Source organism: Crocodylus porosus, unplaced genomic scaffold, assembly GCF_001723895.1.
Source record: "Crocodylus porosus isolate Cpor-Errol unplaced genomic scaffold, CroPor_comp1, whole genome shotgun sequence".
Taxonomy (NCBI): Eukaryota; Metazoa; Chordata; order Crocodylia; family Crocodylidae; genus Crocodylus; species Crocodylus porosus.
In genome coordinates, this window is record NW_017728916.1 from 23,378,978 (window position 1) to 23,396,878 (window position 17,901).

The following is a 17,901-nucleotide window of genomic DNA, read 5'->3' on the forward strand; positions in this document are numbered from 1 at the left end:
GCAGACATTTCTCAGTAGGAGTAGGTAAAGGTATATGATAGGCCATGACTTGTGTATAAGTGATGGTTATGGCTTCTAGACGATTATTTAAATTATTAACTAGTCGGTCAATACAGTGCACCAGAATTTAGAAGGCAGTGCACTAAACAACGTAGGTTTTGTAGCCCTTTGTTTGATATTACATTTGCAAATTTAATAGGAAATCTAACTTTTACTTGCTTGTTTTCTAATATTGATTGGCCAAACAATGAAAGTTCTTGTTAGAACAGCATCATTTTACAATTCTAAATAGCTGCTGTTCTCTTTCTAATGTTTACATTAAATCTTTTTTTTTCTTCCCCTAGTTGAATGGTCTTAAAATGGTGGATGAGCCCATGGAAGAAGGTGAACCATATTCCTACCATGTAAGTATACTTGATCAGTATTCAAATCAATACTTGTTTAACAAAAAATGCAGGAAGGGAATAAGTGTTCATGATATTATTCATAAAGATTATCCACTTTGAGTTGTGTCTTGCTTTGTTAGCTGCAAAGCACATGCTAGAAATGTTTGGGGGCGAACTGAATGGGACTGTTCCTTTTGATTGAAGGCTGCATTAAAGCCTAGTCCCATTTCTTCACTTCTGTGAGGTTGATTTTAACTGAGTGGTGACACAGCAGAGGAAAATTAATTCTCTTTGATTTTTCTTGGAGACTTTGGGGCAGACATTTTCACTTCATGTTTGTACGTCTCCAATACCGAGAGAGTAAACAAAAAAACCTTCAGTAGGGTGGTAATCTCTTCCACCTGGTAAAGGAAGGGTCGAATCAATCTTTCATGTTACCTGAACTGAGTAGATGTTGCACAGTTTGTTTCATCTGATTTCAGGGCTCTTGGAGTCATAGATCAGTAAAACCTATAAATAAACTTTATGTCAGCAAGCCATACCAATTGTGGCACTGCTGTTGGTGCTGGATTGCCTCCAATTCTATCAGCTGAAAAAGCATTTAACCACCCTTGTAATCCAAGGAGAAGTTTAGAAATAAAAAGGGAACTGATTTTATATATATATATGTACACTTTTAGTAGCGAAAATAGAAAAGGCAGTAGTGAGAAATAAAATCGCACTTAAAACTTTCAGTGCTGTTCTAAGGATGTAAGTGTAACAGGTTTTGGAAATTAATTGTAACCTGACAGAGACTGTTTATGGGGGAAGATCTTAAAGCTGAGCATGTGGAAGTTCTTTTGTTTTGTGAACATGGTTGCATTCCACGTGGAATTGAGTACTTGTGGGGAAGAGTGTTTACTAAGTTACAATGCAAAGATGGTGCTTTACTTCTTGACATTTATAAAATGTATTCTTATTGGAATACATACATCAGTATAGTAAAATTTAATGCATCGGTAGGTAAAATTTAGCATTATTTCTTTAGTCATTCATTGATTTTGGTGATTCTGAGGTTCCTTAATCTTACAGCATTCTGAAAGGTCATTAAATAATTGAAATAAGGGAGTATAAAGTAGTTATTAAAAAAATCACCTATGTGAAGGGTGGCTGTAAGTCTTAGTTTACTCTTTATTTCCATAAAAAACAGATTTTTCTCCCGAGTTTCTATTTAATACTCTGCGTCGGTTTCCACAGTAACCATTTGTGATGTCAAAGGATAATGAGTCAAGGTGAATGATGCATATAAGAGTAGATAAACGCTAAAGAACTTATTCCATACAAGTGTTCAAAATATTAATGAACGAAAATTAAAGTAGTGATGTTTAAATATATAAGTGTTTTTCTTCTGCTTCTGCTTCTGCTGCTGCTTTGCTGCTTCCCTGTTTTTCACGAAGGAGTTATTTTAAACTTCATTCTTCAGCTTCATATAGAACAGGGGAAGTTCTAACTGTCACCAGGCAACTTCAGTGCTAATACCTCTTTCACCTATCTTTAAAGCAAAATTAAACTCCTTAGTTGTATAAAAGGAAAAAGGATTAAATTATTTTATCAGATGGATGGAATGAGACTAGTTGCAAGTCTTCCCTACGTAAAAGTCTTGTTGTAGTGGTGTGATTCAGCTGCAGTTTGCTTATGCTAATAGAAAGAACCAGAGTATATGAAAATGAAACAGCTCTGTCACTGCCTACATTACAGTATATTGGAGACTGAGCCTGGAAAAATGCCGTAATTGTACTGTGCTTTCTTAGCTCAGGCACAGTGAGAGAAATGGGGGGAAAAGCAATTCACTACTGGCTACTCCATCTGAAATACCATCTTTACTTGAATATAGGATGACCAGGGATACCCCCCACATAATTAGATTTGGTGTATAGGCAATGTAAAAATTCGTTATCATTTTCCAAGTATAGAATCTATTTATTGGAGATTTGCTTTGGATTTGTCCCCCACCCACTACTACAGCAAGGAAAGTAAATCTGAGGGGTTAGGTAGACCCTTTGCCCTCTGCCCCAACATTTTCCCCTGCAGCCCCTGTCCCCTCTCCTTTCTGTCAGACTCTGCTCTCCCTGAGCACATGAAGTGAGAAGCAAACTTGAAAACACTGATATTGAAATAAAGATATCTGTAGTAATTTACGTATAGTACCCATAGATGTATTAAATCTAAAATTAATACATTTCACCTTTTTCAAGGATTCAAACGCCTCGTTCCAGGCATGAGTGGGGGCACAGTCTGGAGTACGCACACATACTGAGCAGTGCTCAGCTGTGGGATCACCGTGGCTTGAAATGTTGTTGTCTCTGGTGGGGCCCAGCTCAATGAACTATATGGTAAAAGAGCCTTTTGGCTTTGGTCTAATATCATGCATACTTAAGTGGCAGGGGAAATACTATGACTAAGATAATGCAATTAAAAGGGCACTGTGTAGTGGACGGTGGACCCTTGTCTGCTTGCGGACAGGACTCTGTACGAGAGTCTCATAGTTAGCTTCTTGCCATAAAGTTGAAACCCACGTCGAAACTTTGAAACGGGGTGCAAATTTATAAGGGCTGTAAATGCTGTTCGTCATAAGTCGAGAACTGCCTGTATTTGGGGGTATTTTTCAGACATTTAAGACTGATGAAGAAACTGGAATCATTTCACACACACCAGCCCTGGCCTGGGCCCCAGCCAGTGTGCAGCTTCTGGAGGGATTGTTCCCAGTGTAGCTGTAGCCAGCCAGCTTCACACTCTCACCAGGAGGTGAGGGGAGCAGAGCAGCACCCAACTGGTTGCAAGCACACCAGAAGTTGTGCACTGGCCAGGGGTAGTGGGGCTGTTCTGCTCCCCATGCCCCCTGCTATGGCTGCTGCTGCTCCTGCCGCACCACTCTGGCTGGGTGGGTTGGTGGGAAGCTTCAGCTGGGAGGCTCCTGCCCAGCGCATTGAGCTCTGGCTCTAGCTCCCAGCCATCTTCCACCAGCTCCACCTGCCTGGTGCAGTGAACAGCCCCTGCGGGTGGACAGAGCAAGTGAAAGGTGGCCAGCAGCTGGAGCTGGATCTCCACCTGCTGTGCAGCTGCCGTCCAGCTGAAGGCCTCCCCACCCCACCAGCCCAGAGTGGTACGAAGCAGCGCAGCCTGGCAGAAGCCGCAGCTGGAGGCAAGGGGAACAGAACAGCCCCTCCTGCCCCAGCCAGCCTCTGGTGGGGCTGGTCCTGGTGCGGCTGCAGCTGGCTGAGGACTGCTTGCTCCCCTTGCCTCAGGTGGTCACTCTTCCTCCCACTTGCCCCTACTGTGCTGTGCTAGATGGGCAGGAGGAGGATTCAGCCTGACTGCTCCTGCTGGAGGTTGGAGGAGCAGAGGAAGATCTGGCCAGCTGCAGCCGCACTGGGAACAGCCCTGCCAAAGGCTTAGTGCTGGTTGCAGCTGGCAGGAGTGTGGCACAGGCTGTCCTGGTGGGAGTGGGTGAGGCTCAGCCCCACGTGGAGCACAGCAAGGCCAGCTGCAGGCCGGTTCCAGCCAGTTGGCCGGCTGGATCTGGCCGGTGGGGCTGTATTTTGCCTGCCCCTGGGAGGAGTGGGATTTATGGCACTCTTGTCACATTTTCAGTTGCCTAATGTTTTCTTATACACTGATGGATAAAAGAAGGTTTTATATTATACAGTTACTTTGTACTGCTTACATTGAAAGTGTACAGATCTCTCTGTTTACTGCTATAAGTCTTCTGACCTTGATTGGTTCCTTTGTTCTGAATTTTCTATATATTTGCCAGTAGCAGAGGTATTATTTCTCCTGTTTTCAAGCTTCGAGTGATGTGACCAAAATGCACTTCTGTAAAAGGAAAAATTGTATTGTCATTTAAAAAAAAATAAGGATAGTGTCTTCTGACTTTTCTGTTTACTTTTCATTTTTCTTCCATAAACTCTCTGTAATGGGGTGAGACTTCTACCCAGAGAATTGCAATGTACTGGGGAAGAGTTCTTTTTCAATTTTAGTTATGAAGCTCTTGATTAAAAATAATATATCCTCAAATTATTGTGATGCATGGGCTGTTAATGACTTCTAGGGAGGAAATGGGTGTAGTGGATCAGGCAAATTGTAAGGAAGAGCCAGGTGTTTCTGTTAAATATTTGGTAGCTACTTTGTGCCATTACTTGCCTCTTCATGGAACAGAGATGCATGGGCAAAAGAGATGGTTGATACAGGGAAGGCAAGGGAGCCAGCACATTCTGTGGAGTTGGCATTGCCAAAGAATAGAGTCCATGGAGGAAGAGGCTATGGTACAAGAAAGTGCTAAGAAATTATTTTGGGGGGAAAAATAAAGGAAGGTAAATGCCAAAAATGTCATTATTTTAGAGCTATTGTTGCCTGGTGGCCTCCTGTTCTTTGAGAATGAAGAATGGATAAATTTAAACCTTGAAAATTAGAGAAAACATAGTGCTGTGGGTCGGATCCAGCCTGCAGTAGTTGATAGATTTCTGATATATTTTTTGTGCTTAATAACTTCTTCATGAACTAATCCTCCTCTAGTAAGGAATTCAGTGTTATTTTGAGGACAAAGAATGGAGGAACACCTTCCCTTGGCACCAAATTTAACACGTCTTTCCCCAAAGTTGTGGATAACTCTGTAGAAGAGGCAGGGACTCTGCAGGAATGGTGTGTACTTAACTCTTTGGATTACCCAGTTTTCAGTGTGGTGTTTTCAGTCAGTCCTCACACTGGGACATGAGCATGATCAGACAGTGTTAACTCTTGAGTGAAATTTTGTGGTTTCTAATCCAGGCAAAGGGAAAAAAATGCTCTTGTTTTGGAAGGGGGTACCTGATGTATATTTTGCACCCAAGGAGCAAACTAACTCGTGTTGGTTTTTTTGTTTTCTGTTTTTTGCAAGGGACACAAAGCTTAAGGCTTTGACACCTAAACTTGAGTTTTAACTTTTGATGCTTCCCCAGAAGCGTGTGGCTTATTTTCTTCTCGCCTGACTTTCTGAATGGAAGAAGTTCCTTACTAGATTAAAGTATATCTGTCGCATTCAAAAACCACGCAATATCTTCCAGCCACTTCTAGCAAGATGAGGGAATTCCATTATGCAAAGCCTCAAGGATGAAAAGATTATTTACAGAAAATGTCACCTTTCCTGTTTGCAGTCAGGATCTTCAGAGTTTTTATAGTTCCCTTGATATCTGCTCCTTCCTCTTCATCCAGAGATAGTTGGAAACTGATGCCGAAACAGAGGAATATCAGAACTAGGAAAAAAAAAAAAAAAAGGCCTGATGGTCATCCCTCTTACAAAGAAGCCAAGTTTAGATATTTTTCTCCCATTGGAAGGTACCATTATGTAGTAGGTTCTCTCTGGCTTGCTGGCTCTGTCTGGCTTGCTTTTTATTTTTTTTTTTAATCATATCCTAGGTATCTTCTCTCAAGGGGTAGCTTTTGATGGGAAGAACTTAATTTGGAGTCAGTGAGTGGCTATTTGGCATTGTAAGGACGTGCAGTGGGTTTGTTGTTTTCCATTTCAGGCAACAGTCTCTTGAAGCCCATTTGCTGCTACTTGCAGTGTCGAAGAAATGGGTTATCATTATTTTAGTAGAGCCCTTCTTCCCCTACATCCTGTCTCTCCTCCCCCAGCTTGGAAAACCCTTTTTATTTTTGTTGTAAACCATAGTGCCTATTTCAGTTTGAAAGATGCTTATTTTGATGTCTGTCTTGTTTCGACTAACTAGAAGTTTCACTTATTTAGCTTTGTGCTAAGAACATGTGGCCCTATGTGACTGATTTGAAAAGCAGGCAGCAACCAGGGTAGTAGTAATATGTATACCTTGTGAATCTCCTGCCTTAGCTCAGGATTGTACTCTTTTGCAAAGTGAATCCTTATGTTGACTATATTTAACACATTCCAGTGATGGTTTTTCTTTCAAAAGAAGGAATCCTCAGTGTTAATTAAGTGATTCACATCCTGTTGACTGGTTTTAAATGATGCATATCTTTCAGTTATTGAAGCTGATGACCTCATTGATGATTTCTTTCCAACTATTGCTTTTCTCAAAGGATGAATGAGCTGTTAGTTTTCATTAGTCAGTTTTCATTAGCAGTATTTCAGGCAAGAACCAAGTGTGAGAAATTTCAGTGAGAAATTTTGAGAAACCTAAAAGCAACTGACACATAGGTTTGGTAGTGTCATCTCAGTCTTATCTTAGATTATCTCTATTGTCATAACATATTCCTCACATTGAAAACTCATAATGATTGCAATCCATTATGTGTATAACCGTACAGGAAATGTGCCCTATTTTAGTGGAAAGGAATTTGGCGAGGAAACAATTTCAGGCTTAAGATTCCTGAATGGATATATCTAAGATTTTCAAAAACATTAGTGCCGTTTCAAGTACTGATGTAATAATGCAGTAGATGTTTGTGTACACATTTTGTAAGACCCAGTTCAGTAATGTGTATTTGTTGTATTGCTTTTTTCCTTGTATTAACCTTAATAGGATGAAGGAAGTGTGAAAGAAATTCCTATTACCCATCACGTGAAAGAAGGATGTGAGAAAGCAGATCCTGCACAATTTGAATTACTTAAGGTTCTTGGTCAAGGATCATTTGGAAAGGTAAGATAAAAACACCTCCCATTTTACCCAGTCTCATGTCTGATAAATAAAATTTATTCAGATAAGAGGAATTAAGAAGCTATAATTCTCTATTTCCCCCAAAAAGTACCTCTTTGTTTTGTGCTACTGTCTCTGAAGATGCGTACAGATTTTTAGGACCTTCCTGCTTTACCACTTTATGTACAAAGCACAGATTTCTCCTTTTGAATAAAGATGTTTCCTTTTCATAGAATTATAGGTGAGTAGTAGAGATGCACAGTTGCATCGGTTTTATATTGGAGCAGCACTGATGAAAAGAAAATTGACTATCGGAAATTGGCTTTTTTTTTTTCTCCCCCCGGTGTGGCCAGTAAATACCCTGGGAGGGCATGGAGGGGGTGTGTGCCACCAGAACTGGGTGGGGTGGGCTGCTACTGTGGGCTGAGGCCAGGGACCATGCTGGCTCTTCCTGGTGGGGGCTGGGCTAGGCTGCGCTTGGGGTGGGCAGCAGTGGTGCTGGGAGGGGGGGTTGGGGGCTACAGCAAATTTTGGGGTGTCTGTAGTTCCCCCCCCCATAGCCCTCCTTCCAGCGTTGTCACTGCCCACGCTGAGTGCAGCCTGGCCCAGCCCCTGCTGGGAAGAGCCTGGCCTAACCCTGGCCCCAGCCCACAGTGGTAGCCCGCCCTGCCCTACACAGATCCAGGGTGCGCACAGTGGCAGGAGCTACCCCCTTCCCCACACCCCCCAAATGAGCTGCATCTCCGTCCCTTGCCCTGTCTGGGCAGTGCCTGCCCCAGCCCCACTCCCTCCGTCACTGCAGAGGCCTTGACCTGCCCTCCCAAGCCCCTTCCCTTCCCCCACCCCTTCTACCACAACAGATTTACCAGCTGGGCACTGTTCTTCAGGCTGCTGGCTGCATATCGGAAAGCGGATCAGTATCAGCTGATATGCCTCCATAAAAATTGGCTATCCATATTGGCCCCAAAATCTCCATCAGTGTACCCCTAATAAGTAAGACCTGAAGGGACCTCCATTGGTCATCTAGCCCAACCCCCTGCCTGAGGCAGGACCATCCCTATCCAAACTAGTGTATACAGATCTATTGTCTAACCTCTTAGTAAAACAATACGGTTAACCCTGAAACAAAACGGGACATAACACCCTAACATGTCACAGACCAAGCAGGGGGACCACAGCAGTTAATGTCCTGTTGCTGCAAAGCTTATTGCTTGAGAGAGATGAGAAAGAGGGCCACACCCCCTTACAGACCATACTCATCTGACCATGGGGTAAAATTCCTTGCTGATCCCAAATATGGTGACCAGTCTGACCCTGAGCAGAGGGACAATACCCTCTAGCCAGGTTTCAGTCCCAGCTGAAGCTGTGGCACAGCCCACTCAAAATCCCCAACCTTGGGTGCTGCCAAGACCCTGTACCCCGATGGAAGGCTTAAAAAAACAAAACCTCATGCCTATAGCAGCAGGAGGGATAAAAATTCCCTCTTGGCCCCATGAGGCACCCAGTAAAGCCCAGAATCATGGGAAATGCACATAGTGAAACGTAGGCATAGGTATGCTTGGATCATCCCTGAACAGTGTGTCCAATCTCTTCTTGAATCTCTATTCCACTGCCTCAGTTTTCTAACAGTGAAGAAGTTTTTCCTGATATCCACTCTAAACTGACTTTGGCTGTAGGCTGTACACAGTGGGCTTAATCTTGATGATAGAGGCTTCCATCTGCAGTCTGGTGAGAGTGAATGAAGGAAGGTACTTGCTGTAGCATTCACTGGGTCAAGGTAACCTGCTATAATAGTTTTGTTCGTCTCCTCTGAACACTTGTGGTATAGATAGTAGTTGTTTCATCCAGGGGTTAACTACCTTTGCTTAGTTTCCACTCACCTTGGGACAGACCTTGGTGTTCCCAGCTGAAGGCATGCATCAGTCATGGGCTCCCATGCACTCGCAAGCCTGGAAGCCCTGATGGTGATGCTTGGCCACACATGTAATTTAAGGCAGGATGGAAACCAGCCACAAAGTTGTTAGATGTGCTTTGTGTAGTAACTTTGTTCCTTGTTTTATTTCATTATTATGTGCATTAATGTTCTACACATTAATGCATACTATTTTACTATTAATATCTTACTATTTAAGATACGATTAACTGTTTAATCATGTCTTAAGTGTAACATCTGCCTGGGGCCTAATTTGTTTAATCTGTCCTATATTGTCCTATATTTTTGCAGATTTCTGTGCAATTTTCCCAGTATTCTTTTTTGCTGATCACCACTGATTCCAGGTTTCTCTCTCCCCATGAAATAAAGGTTATAAGTTTCTTTCCTCTCTCCTCATTAATTTATATTATCTAAAGTCAAATTTTTTATTTCCTCCCCTTATTTTTAGAGAATCTAAAACTACAGATATCTTTCTCATGTAAATCTTGAGCTCTGCAACAAAATCATTACAACTTTGGCATACATTAGGTGCAGTAATTCTTTTTCCTGGGTCATCTTCATATCTCTTTCTGTCTTGCCGGGCATTAAACCTACGTAAGTAGCTGTCATGTGAATATGTCTGTTGTATAATTGAAATGCTTTGTGATTGAAACTCTCAGGCAGTCCTCAGACTTGCAACACAGTTGGTTCCTGAAAACCGTGTTATAAGTCGAAACATAATTCAGAACCAGTTTTCCCATAGGAGTAATGTTATAAATGGGGGATTGGATCCTTTCCGATGCTCAGTACAGCTGCGTCCAGCTTTTAAGTCTGTTGTGGTGGAAGGGAAGGGGGGAGGGAAAGGGTGTGGAGGGGGCAGATCAGTGCCTCCATGGTGAGGGAGGAGTGAGGCTGGGGCTGGAACAGGGGCAGGGGCAAGTGCTTCCCAGTTAGGTTGGGGCAGGCATGTGACAGAGCCGCAGCTCGTCCAGGGGGTGCGGGGAGAAGGGGGCCTGCTCCCACTGCTGCGTGCCGCTGGTCCAGGAGCTGCTCGTCCAGTAGCTCTCACCACTTGTCCAGAAGGGCACAGGGGGCATATACCCCCAGATCTGCAGGGGGTGGGGCTGGGGCTGCACCAGACTGTGCTCCGGGGACTATGGGGCAGGCTACGGCAAATTTTTGGGTGGCTGCAGCTCTGCTGTCTGCCCTGAGCACAGTCTGTCCCAATCTGGGGGCATACGCCCCCCCCATGCCTTCCTGCTGCTTGCTTGGGCGGGGTGGGCATGGGATGGAGCCGCGGCTCATTTAGGGGGGCACAGAGGAGGGGCGGCTCCTGCTGCTGCGCGCTGCTCATCCAGAGGTGGTGCAGCAGTTCCATCCCTCACCCACAGAGCACCGTGTGGGAGCCATGGGCAAGTGATAGAAATGCCCCTGCTCCCAGCATTGCTGCTGCCCACCTGGAATGCACCCCAGTGTGGCCCTGGCTCCACCCACCCCATGCATCTCTGGGGGCACATGCCCCCCCATGCCCTCCCAGACAAGCGGTGAGAGCAGCGGCAGGAGCTGCCTCACCCTCCCCACTATGTCTCCTAGACCAGCCACAGCTCTGCCTTGCACCCGCTGTGGCTGGGCAGTACTTGCCCCAGCCCCGGCTTCACTCCTCCTTCACTGTGGGGGCATTGATCGCCCCACACCATGTCCTTTTCTCCACCCCCCCTCAGAATAGGCTTACCAGCTGGACACAGCTGTATTGAGCATTGTAAAGTCAAAACCCGTGTTGGAACTTTTAAACAGGGTATAAATTTATAAACATCCTAAGTGCCATTTGTCATAACTCAGTTGTAAGTTGCGGACTTCCTGTATGTTAATAGTTTCCCAAACTTTTTTGGGATAACAGATTGTTGTCAAAATTTCTCATGTTTAATTGAAAACGGTTTGAATGCCTATACAGTCCAGTGCAATCTACAGACCCTTTACCAGGGCCTCAAGGACTGGTGCTTATGCAGGTATAACCAGGAGTGTGTTAGAAGACCAAACTAAACTTGTGTTAACACCTTAAAACAACAGTTGACAACCTTTTCGGGGGCTTGGGATGACCCAGCTTGAATCAGGGAGGCAACTGAGTGAGCACCTGGAACGAACTGAGGGTGCCACAGTTCCCTGCCATTACATAGGGGAAGTGCCTGCCACTGCTGTTTCTCCCTGCCACAGCATGGGAGAAGCTCCTGTCAAAGTCCCACGCTTGTGGGCTAGATCCAGTGGCTCACGAGATAAATTTGGCTAAGGGGCCCTAGGCTGCCGACCCCTGCCATAAAATAGTTTGCTAGGCAGAGTTTTGATTTGCTATGATTATTATAATATCTGTAAATCTCAATAGTAAAGGTTAAAAAGTCCCTTGGAAAAGTAGCACTGTCTACCCTCTCTTCCTTGTGTTTTTGTGTGTGTGTGTGTGTGTGTGTGTGTGTGTGTGTGTGTGTGTGTGTGTGTGTGTGTGTGTGTGTGTGTGTGGCTTTAATCCCAATTCTGGAATGGAAAAAAATTTTGAATTTTTTTCACTGAGTAGAAAATGTATATTCTGAGGTTTTGGAAAAATAGGCATATGAAATACTAAGGGCACATGCCTGACAGATGTACTATTTTGTTAATCATTCTCAGAGAATAGCTTAAAAGGTGAGTGTCAATTTTTTTCTCTATAAATCAGGTTACTTCTCTTAAAACCTGGAATATTTGAAGCTGAAAATCCTGAACAATTTACCTCAGGAAATGCGTTTCTGCTAATAGCTTGGTTTATAGTCAGTTGGCACTGAATCAGGATCTTTGTGATTTAGTACCAGCCTGGCCATGGCTCCTGTGAGAGAGAGCTGTCCGTTTTTAACCTCCAGTCATTTATGGATTCAGCCGGATATGATTTTTCTAAGGGAAGGATCTTCCATTTGGATTCACCTTTCTTATACTTTACAGCATGAATGCTTGCCAGCTAATGGATGAAAGGAAGCTTCTTGCCTGAAATACAGGATATTTTATCTGTAGTAAAACTCTCACTTGACAGTCTTAAGCAAGCCTTATAGATGGGGACCTACCTAATTCATGTGGGCTGTCCCCTTATTTTGTAGCCCAAGTGTGGCACAGATTGCCATTTTCATGGTGGAACACAGGTTCCGTGTCCCGTTCTCTCCCCCCCCCACTCCCCCGACACACATACCTCTGACTGGCCAAGGGACCCTGTCAGTCCTGCCCCTCCCTAGAGATTGACAGATGGCTGAGGGACCATTCAGAGACGTGGGGAGACTTGCCATCCTCTGCAAACCCCTCCCCCTGCCTGTGTTTCAGGACACCAGGGCTTCCTGCCTCTGTTTTCAAGTCCCTTCCCCCTTGTCCCCCTGCCTGCTGGTTATTTTTTGGGTTTTTTGTGGGGCCTGGGTCTTTTCGTGGTTTCCGTGAAAATTGCAAAGTCAGCAGGTCCTTACTTGGATATTCATGAGCTGGTCTCAAAGTCTCAGTTATACCAATCTCTGAAATACTCAGAGGGCTTCTCTGTACTGTTTTAGCTTCTTGAGAATCCATATAGTAGCCACTTCAGCTTTTTTCTTTCTTTTTTCTTCTATATCCCACAAGGGCATATCTGGATTACATACAAGCTTTCTGTTGACAGAAAGTAGCCATCAGAAGACGCTTGCACACCAGTGTGGCTCCTGCTGGAGCTGTACAGCTTAGTTTCAGCAGCTGTTTTAGCAGAGTGCACAGTACACCCTGGAAAACACAGCTGACAGATGGTGATTCCATATATACCTTCTCCTAGGTGCCAGGTGGTGCCAAAACATTTGTTGCTTTTGGAACTGTGTTACTCTGCCAACATATAGAGCAGTGGTCACAAATCAGTCAGTTGAGATCAACCGGTCGATGAGGGAGCCCCTAACAGTCTATCTTAGTCTGGCTAGTCCCCACCCCCAACTGAGATCTACTGTCAAAGGCTCTGTGATCAGGAGCAGCGGGATGCACATGGGTGGGCTGAGCTGTGCCCCCTGCCCTCAGGGCTGGGCCAGGTGAGTGGGACCCAAGCTGGGCAAGGGTTGAAGCCCAGGCAGCTGGTTCAGGGTCAGAGCTGGGGATGGCCTCTGTCATCTGTGTGGTGCCTGGGGATGGAGGCGGGACAGGAGCAGGGCAGCTATCCAGGGATGGCGGTGCTAGGAGGGGGATTGGGAGGGCTACAGCAAATTTTTGGGTGCCTGCAGCACCCCCATAGTCCTGTTACCAAAACTGCTGCTGCCTGGCCTGAGCTGCTGCTCCCAGACAGTTGCCCCATTTCAGTCTGACCTCTGTCCCTAGAACCGTGCGGCTGACACAAGCTGCCCACAGGTCAGGACTAGCAGCTCAGAGCAATAAAACAACAGTGGGACAGTGACATTGCTCGGCAGTGGTGTCTTTTGTCTGGTGCACAGCACAGCTGGGGCCTGCAGCGTAAACAGGCCCCAGTTTGCAGCACAGCTTGGCTGAGCCCCCTCCCAGGAAGAGCCTGGCGCTGCCCTGGCCTCAGTCCACAGCGGCAGCCAGCATGCAGATCTAGGGTCACATGCCCCCATGACCTCCCAGGCCGTGTGCCCCCTCCAGTCAAATGAGTTGTTTGCAGCTCTGTCCCATGCCCCACCTGTGCAAGGCCTGCCCCAGCCCCACTCCCTTCCTCACCGCTGTGGGGTAAGAACAGATCGAGGCCCCAGTGGTGAGGGAGGGAGTGGGTCACTGGTAGGAGCAGGGGCTGGGGGGAGTGAGGGACAAGTGGAGGCCTGGGGGGCACCTGCTTAATCCACTACCCGGCCTGGCCAGGGCCCTACTCACTGCAGCTGCTGCTCCTGCTTGTGCCCCACTCCCTCCCTCATGGCTAGGGCCTCGATCTGCCCCACCTCCTCTCATGGCCCTTTTCCTACCCCTTCCCCCACAGACTTCTCTGATGGGGGGAGGGGGGGTGTCCCCCAATAATTTTTTCTCCCTCTGCCTTGATCTGCCCCTCCCTCCATACCTCTCCACAGACTGGCCTGTGGCGGGGGGGAGGGTGGCGCACGATAGATCTTGGGTTTCTTTTCAGTTAAAAAAGTGATCTCCTACTTAAGGTTGGAGACTGCTGATATAGAGACTTCTGTTGCCCTAAGAGCGTGGGGATCCATTTACAGTTTTGCTGACAGAACTTAAGTTCTTTTGGCCAAGCTATGCCATGCAAAAAAAAAAAAAAAAAAAAGAACGAATTTAGACTCCAGCTGTGGACATGTGCAGTCCCTTGCCATGCACTCTTGAAAGGGTGCATCAAGATCACTGCAGGTGTGCTCTTCTCCTAGAGGGTAACAAAGGAGTTGCTCAGTCCTCTGGCTCTGTTCCCCACTTCCCATTGGTTTTAGGTGCAGGAAGTGGGATGGACAGTCAATAAACTGTCCAATATTTTGTTCAATATCATCATCAGCTACCTGGGTGAGGACGTGGAAAACACTGTGTTCAAATTCACAGATGACACCAAACTATGGGGTGAAGAAAACACACTGATGGGAAGAAACCGAAGTCAGGCAGACCTGGACAGGTTAGAAAAGTGGGCGGAGAACAATAGGATGCAGTTCAACAAGGACAAGTACAAGGTGCTGGACCTAGGGAGAGGGACTCACCAGCACACCTGTAGCCTGGGTGGTGACCTTCTCAGCAGCACAGTGGCAGAAAGAGATCTCAGAGTCATCATAGACTTCAAGATGAATATCAGCATGACGAAGCAGTTAAGCAAAGCTGATCTCAGTTTGTCATGCATTAGTAGGTGCATCACAAACAGGTCCAGGGAGGTGATACTCTCCCTTTATGTGGCACTGGCCATGCTGTAGCTAGAGTACTGCGTCCAATTCTAGGCACCGCAATTCAAAGAAGATATGGACAACCTTCAGAGGGTCCAGAGGAGGGCCACTTGTATGGTTAGAGGCCTGTGGGGAAGGCCTTATGAGGACCTGGATCTTTTCTACCTCTGCAAGAGAAGGCTAAGGGGGCGGATCTTGTGGCACTATACAAATTCACCCGGGGGGTGGGGCAGCAGGGAATAGGAGATGCTCTGTTTATTAGAGCACTCACTGGAATAACCAGAAACAATGGCCGCAAGTTGATGGAGAGTAGATTTAGGTTGGACATCAGAAAGAACTTCTTCATGGTTAGGGTTGCCAGAATCTCGAATGGGTTTCCAAGGGAAGTGGTGCTCTCCCCTACCTTGGGGGGTCTTCAGGAGGAGACTGGACAAGCACCCAGCTGGGGGTCACATGACCCCAGCACTTTTTCCTGCCACTGGCAGGAAGTCTGACTCAATGATCTTTTGAGGTCCCTTCTGACCCTAGCATCTGTGAATCTATAAACACACTCCTGTGTGCTTGGCCTCCAGATGATGACAACTTAGCTTGTTGCAAATTTAAAAGATTTGGAACCAAAGGTTTTTGCCATTGTTAGCAAACTTAAAGCAAGAAGCAGCCAGTTCACTCATAAAATAATGTGAAATTTAATACTAGCAGTTGAATTAAAAGAGCTTATTCCTTCATTTTGGTGGAAGGGGTTGTGTCTTTTCTGCACTCTATCTACAGCAATAAATTATTGTAATATTGTTCCATGTACTACTACTATATGTGTGGAACAACACTGGTTAGCTTGGGGAAACCAGAAATAGTCTGAAGACCTTCACTGTTAGGAAGCTGGTGATGGCATATTGCAATTTAATTAGACAAGAAAACCTCTGGTGAAGAGTTGACTCCATATTCAGAAACATATGGAGATGTTTCATAGATGGTGAGAGCCTGGAAAGGACCTCGCAAAATCATTGGGTCCAGCCCCCCTGCACTAGGCAGGAAAGACAACTGGAGTCAGTTTGTATGCCTCTTTCTTATTTTCCAAGAGGACCATAACAGCCCTTATGCTACCTTTCCTCTGCATGGGAATAGACTTCTTTTGGGCTTCGAGGATTGTGTCCTTGAGAAGCAAACATGCTTCATGCACTCCTTTCAACTTCAGTCCAGGGTCCCACAGTGATTCCCCTACTTTTGCCCTGAGCCTATTGAAATTTTGCTTTTTTGAAGTTCAAAACTTCAGCCTTGCTAGCTGATTTGCCTGCCTTGCAATGGATAGTTAACATGATGGTTTTGTGGTTGCTGTTGCCCAGGCTACCCTGTAGATTCAAGTTGCTCACCAGATTGTGTCCTTCGGCCAAGACCAAGTCTAGGAGAGCGTTACCTCTGGTTGGCCCATGCACCTCCTGAGTTAGGTACAGCTCTTCGATACAGGTCAGGAAGGAACATAACCAATCTGAGTTAGCCAAGGGTTCTTCTCAAGAGATGTCTGGGTAATTGAAGTCGCCCATGATGACAGTGTCCCATGTATGCGTGGCCTTTGCCAGTTCTTGTGAGAACTCCAGCTCCTCCCCCTGATTTGGTGGTCTGTAGTATACACCTACAATTTAGGTCTCTCTCACTATGCCCTCTTTCCCCGCCCCCCAGTTTGACCCAGAGGGTTTCAAACCACTCTTCTTTGAAGCTGATGTCAGTTGCCAAGGAGGTGTACTGCTCCCTTGCATAGTTTGGCTGCAGAGCTGCTCGCTCTAGATCACTTAGCAGGTCTGCCTATTTCAGGAACCTTTGCGTAGAGGTTCCTCGTACCTGTAATGTGGTTACCTGTGAATGAAGGCATGCAGTTGTTTGTATTGCTCTATCTGTCTAGGCACCGTTTCTTCCTGTATCAAACCAACAAGAGTCCTGTTTTCAGTGCTTCTCTGTAGTGAATTTTTGACTTTGGTTTTTCCACAGGATACTGTATTGTGGAAGTTTATTGACTCTTCTGTCATCCTATCATTTCTCTTCTTTTGGAGGTTATGGTTTTGTCATGTTAAAATAGATGTCCTTATAAACTGGTCAAACCTAATCAGTATTTGCGTCTACCAGTTTTAGAAATAACTTGAAATATGGATTTTTTTTTAATCAGGTTTTTCTTGTGAGGAAAATAATGGGCCCTGATGCTGGACAGCTTTATGCAATGAAAGTATTGAAGAAAGCTTCTTTAAAAGGTACATGTACTTTTTTTATAAGAAACTTGAAACTTGTTTTTAGGATCTTTTTATATTTCTTTAGCCAATACTAGAACTATTTCTATTCTGAAAATTTATTTCTAAAAAGCAGTTATTCTTTCAGTGAAGTCATAATCCTTTCTTTAACATAAGTTTGTTTTTTTCCATGAAAAAGTATTTTGAGCTCTTGCCTTAATAGGTATTATTTTAAGTCTTACCAGATTAATTCACTGTAACCTTGGATTTTTTTGTACACATTAGTCTTTTGGAAGTCTATTTAACTTTTATTTTATCAGAACAAATGAATTTCTTAAAAGAAAATTGTGAAAAATATAAGGAAGCTGTCTCCCATAATTAAAACCTAAGTGATTTAGAATTTGAGCAAATTTCTGAACAAATTTAAGCCAAACTAAGCTATTTGTCTTTTAAGACACTTGAGAGGATGTTACTCCATTGTCAATTATGTGTGGACATAGTGTATTACTAGTTGGAAAAAAATGTATGGTTATAAAACACAATACACATTCAAATGAGACAGAATACAGAAATTCAAGTTGGCTAAGGTCTCATTCAGAATTTTTTTATCAAGTAAAGACTTATTTAACACTATTCTCATTTTTTCCAGTACGAGATAGAGTTCGCACAAAAATGGAGAGAGATATATTAGTAGAAGTAAATCATCCATTTATCGTCAAACTGCACTATGGTTGGTATTTTTTATTTTGCTGCCTAAATGTTTGACTAGTTAAAGGCATTGGTTATGTTTCTTAATACTCAGTGTGCAGTTTTCTCAAACCTAGCTTTCATTAAGCATGTTAACATGAGTATGTCTAAATAAAATGGCATTGCATTTGTAAAGAAGGTACAGATGCCTGGAAAGCATGGCTAAACAGATACAGGCATATCTTGTTTTATTGC

At 44.7% G+C, this 17,901-nt stretch overlaps 1 protein-coding gene across 1 annotated transcript in view; it reads left to right on the top strand.

Moving 5' to 3' along the window:
- Positions 1 to 333: 333 nt before the first annotated feature.
- Positions 334 to 17,901, top strand: part of RPS6KA6 (ribosomal protein S6 kinase A6) — a 75,729-nt gene continuing 58,161 nt past the window's right edge. Inside the window, exons 1-4 of the mRNA XM_019536487.1 lie at positions 334 to 404; positions 6,899 to 7,015; positions 16,902 to 16,983; positions 17,609 to 17,689. Coding sequence (XP_019392032.1) covers positions 360 to 404; positions 6,899 to 7,015; positions 16,902 to 16,983; positions 17,609 to 17,689 — 325 coding nt within the window. The 5' untranslated portion in view covers positions 334 to 359. The remainder of the gene's footprint in view (positions 405 to 6,898; positions 7,016 to 16,901; positions 16,984 to 17,608; positions 17,690 to 17,901) is intronic.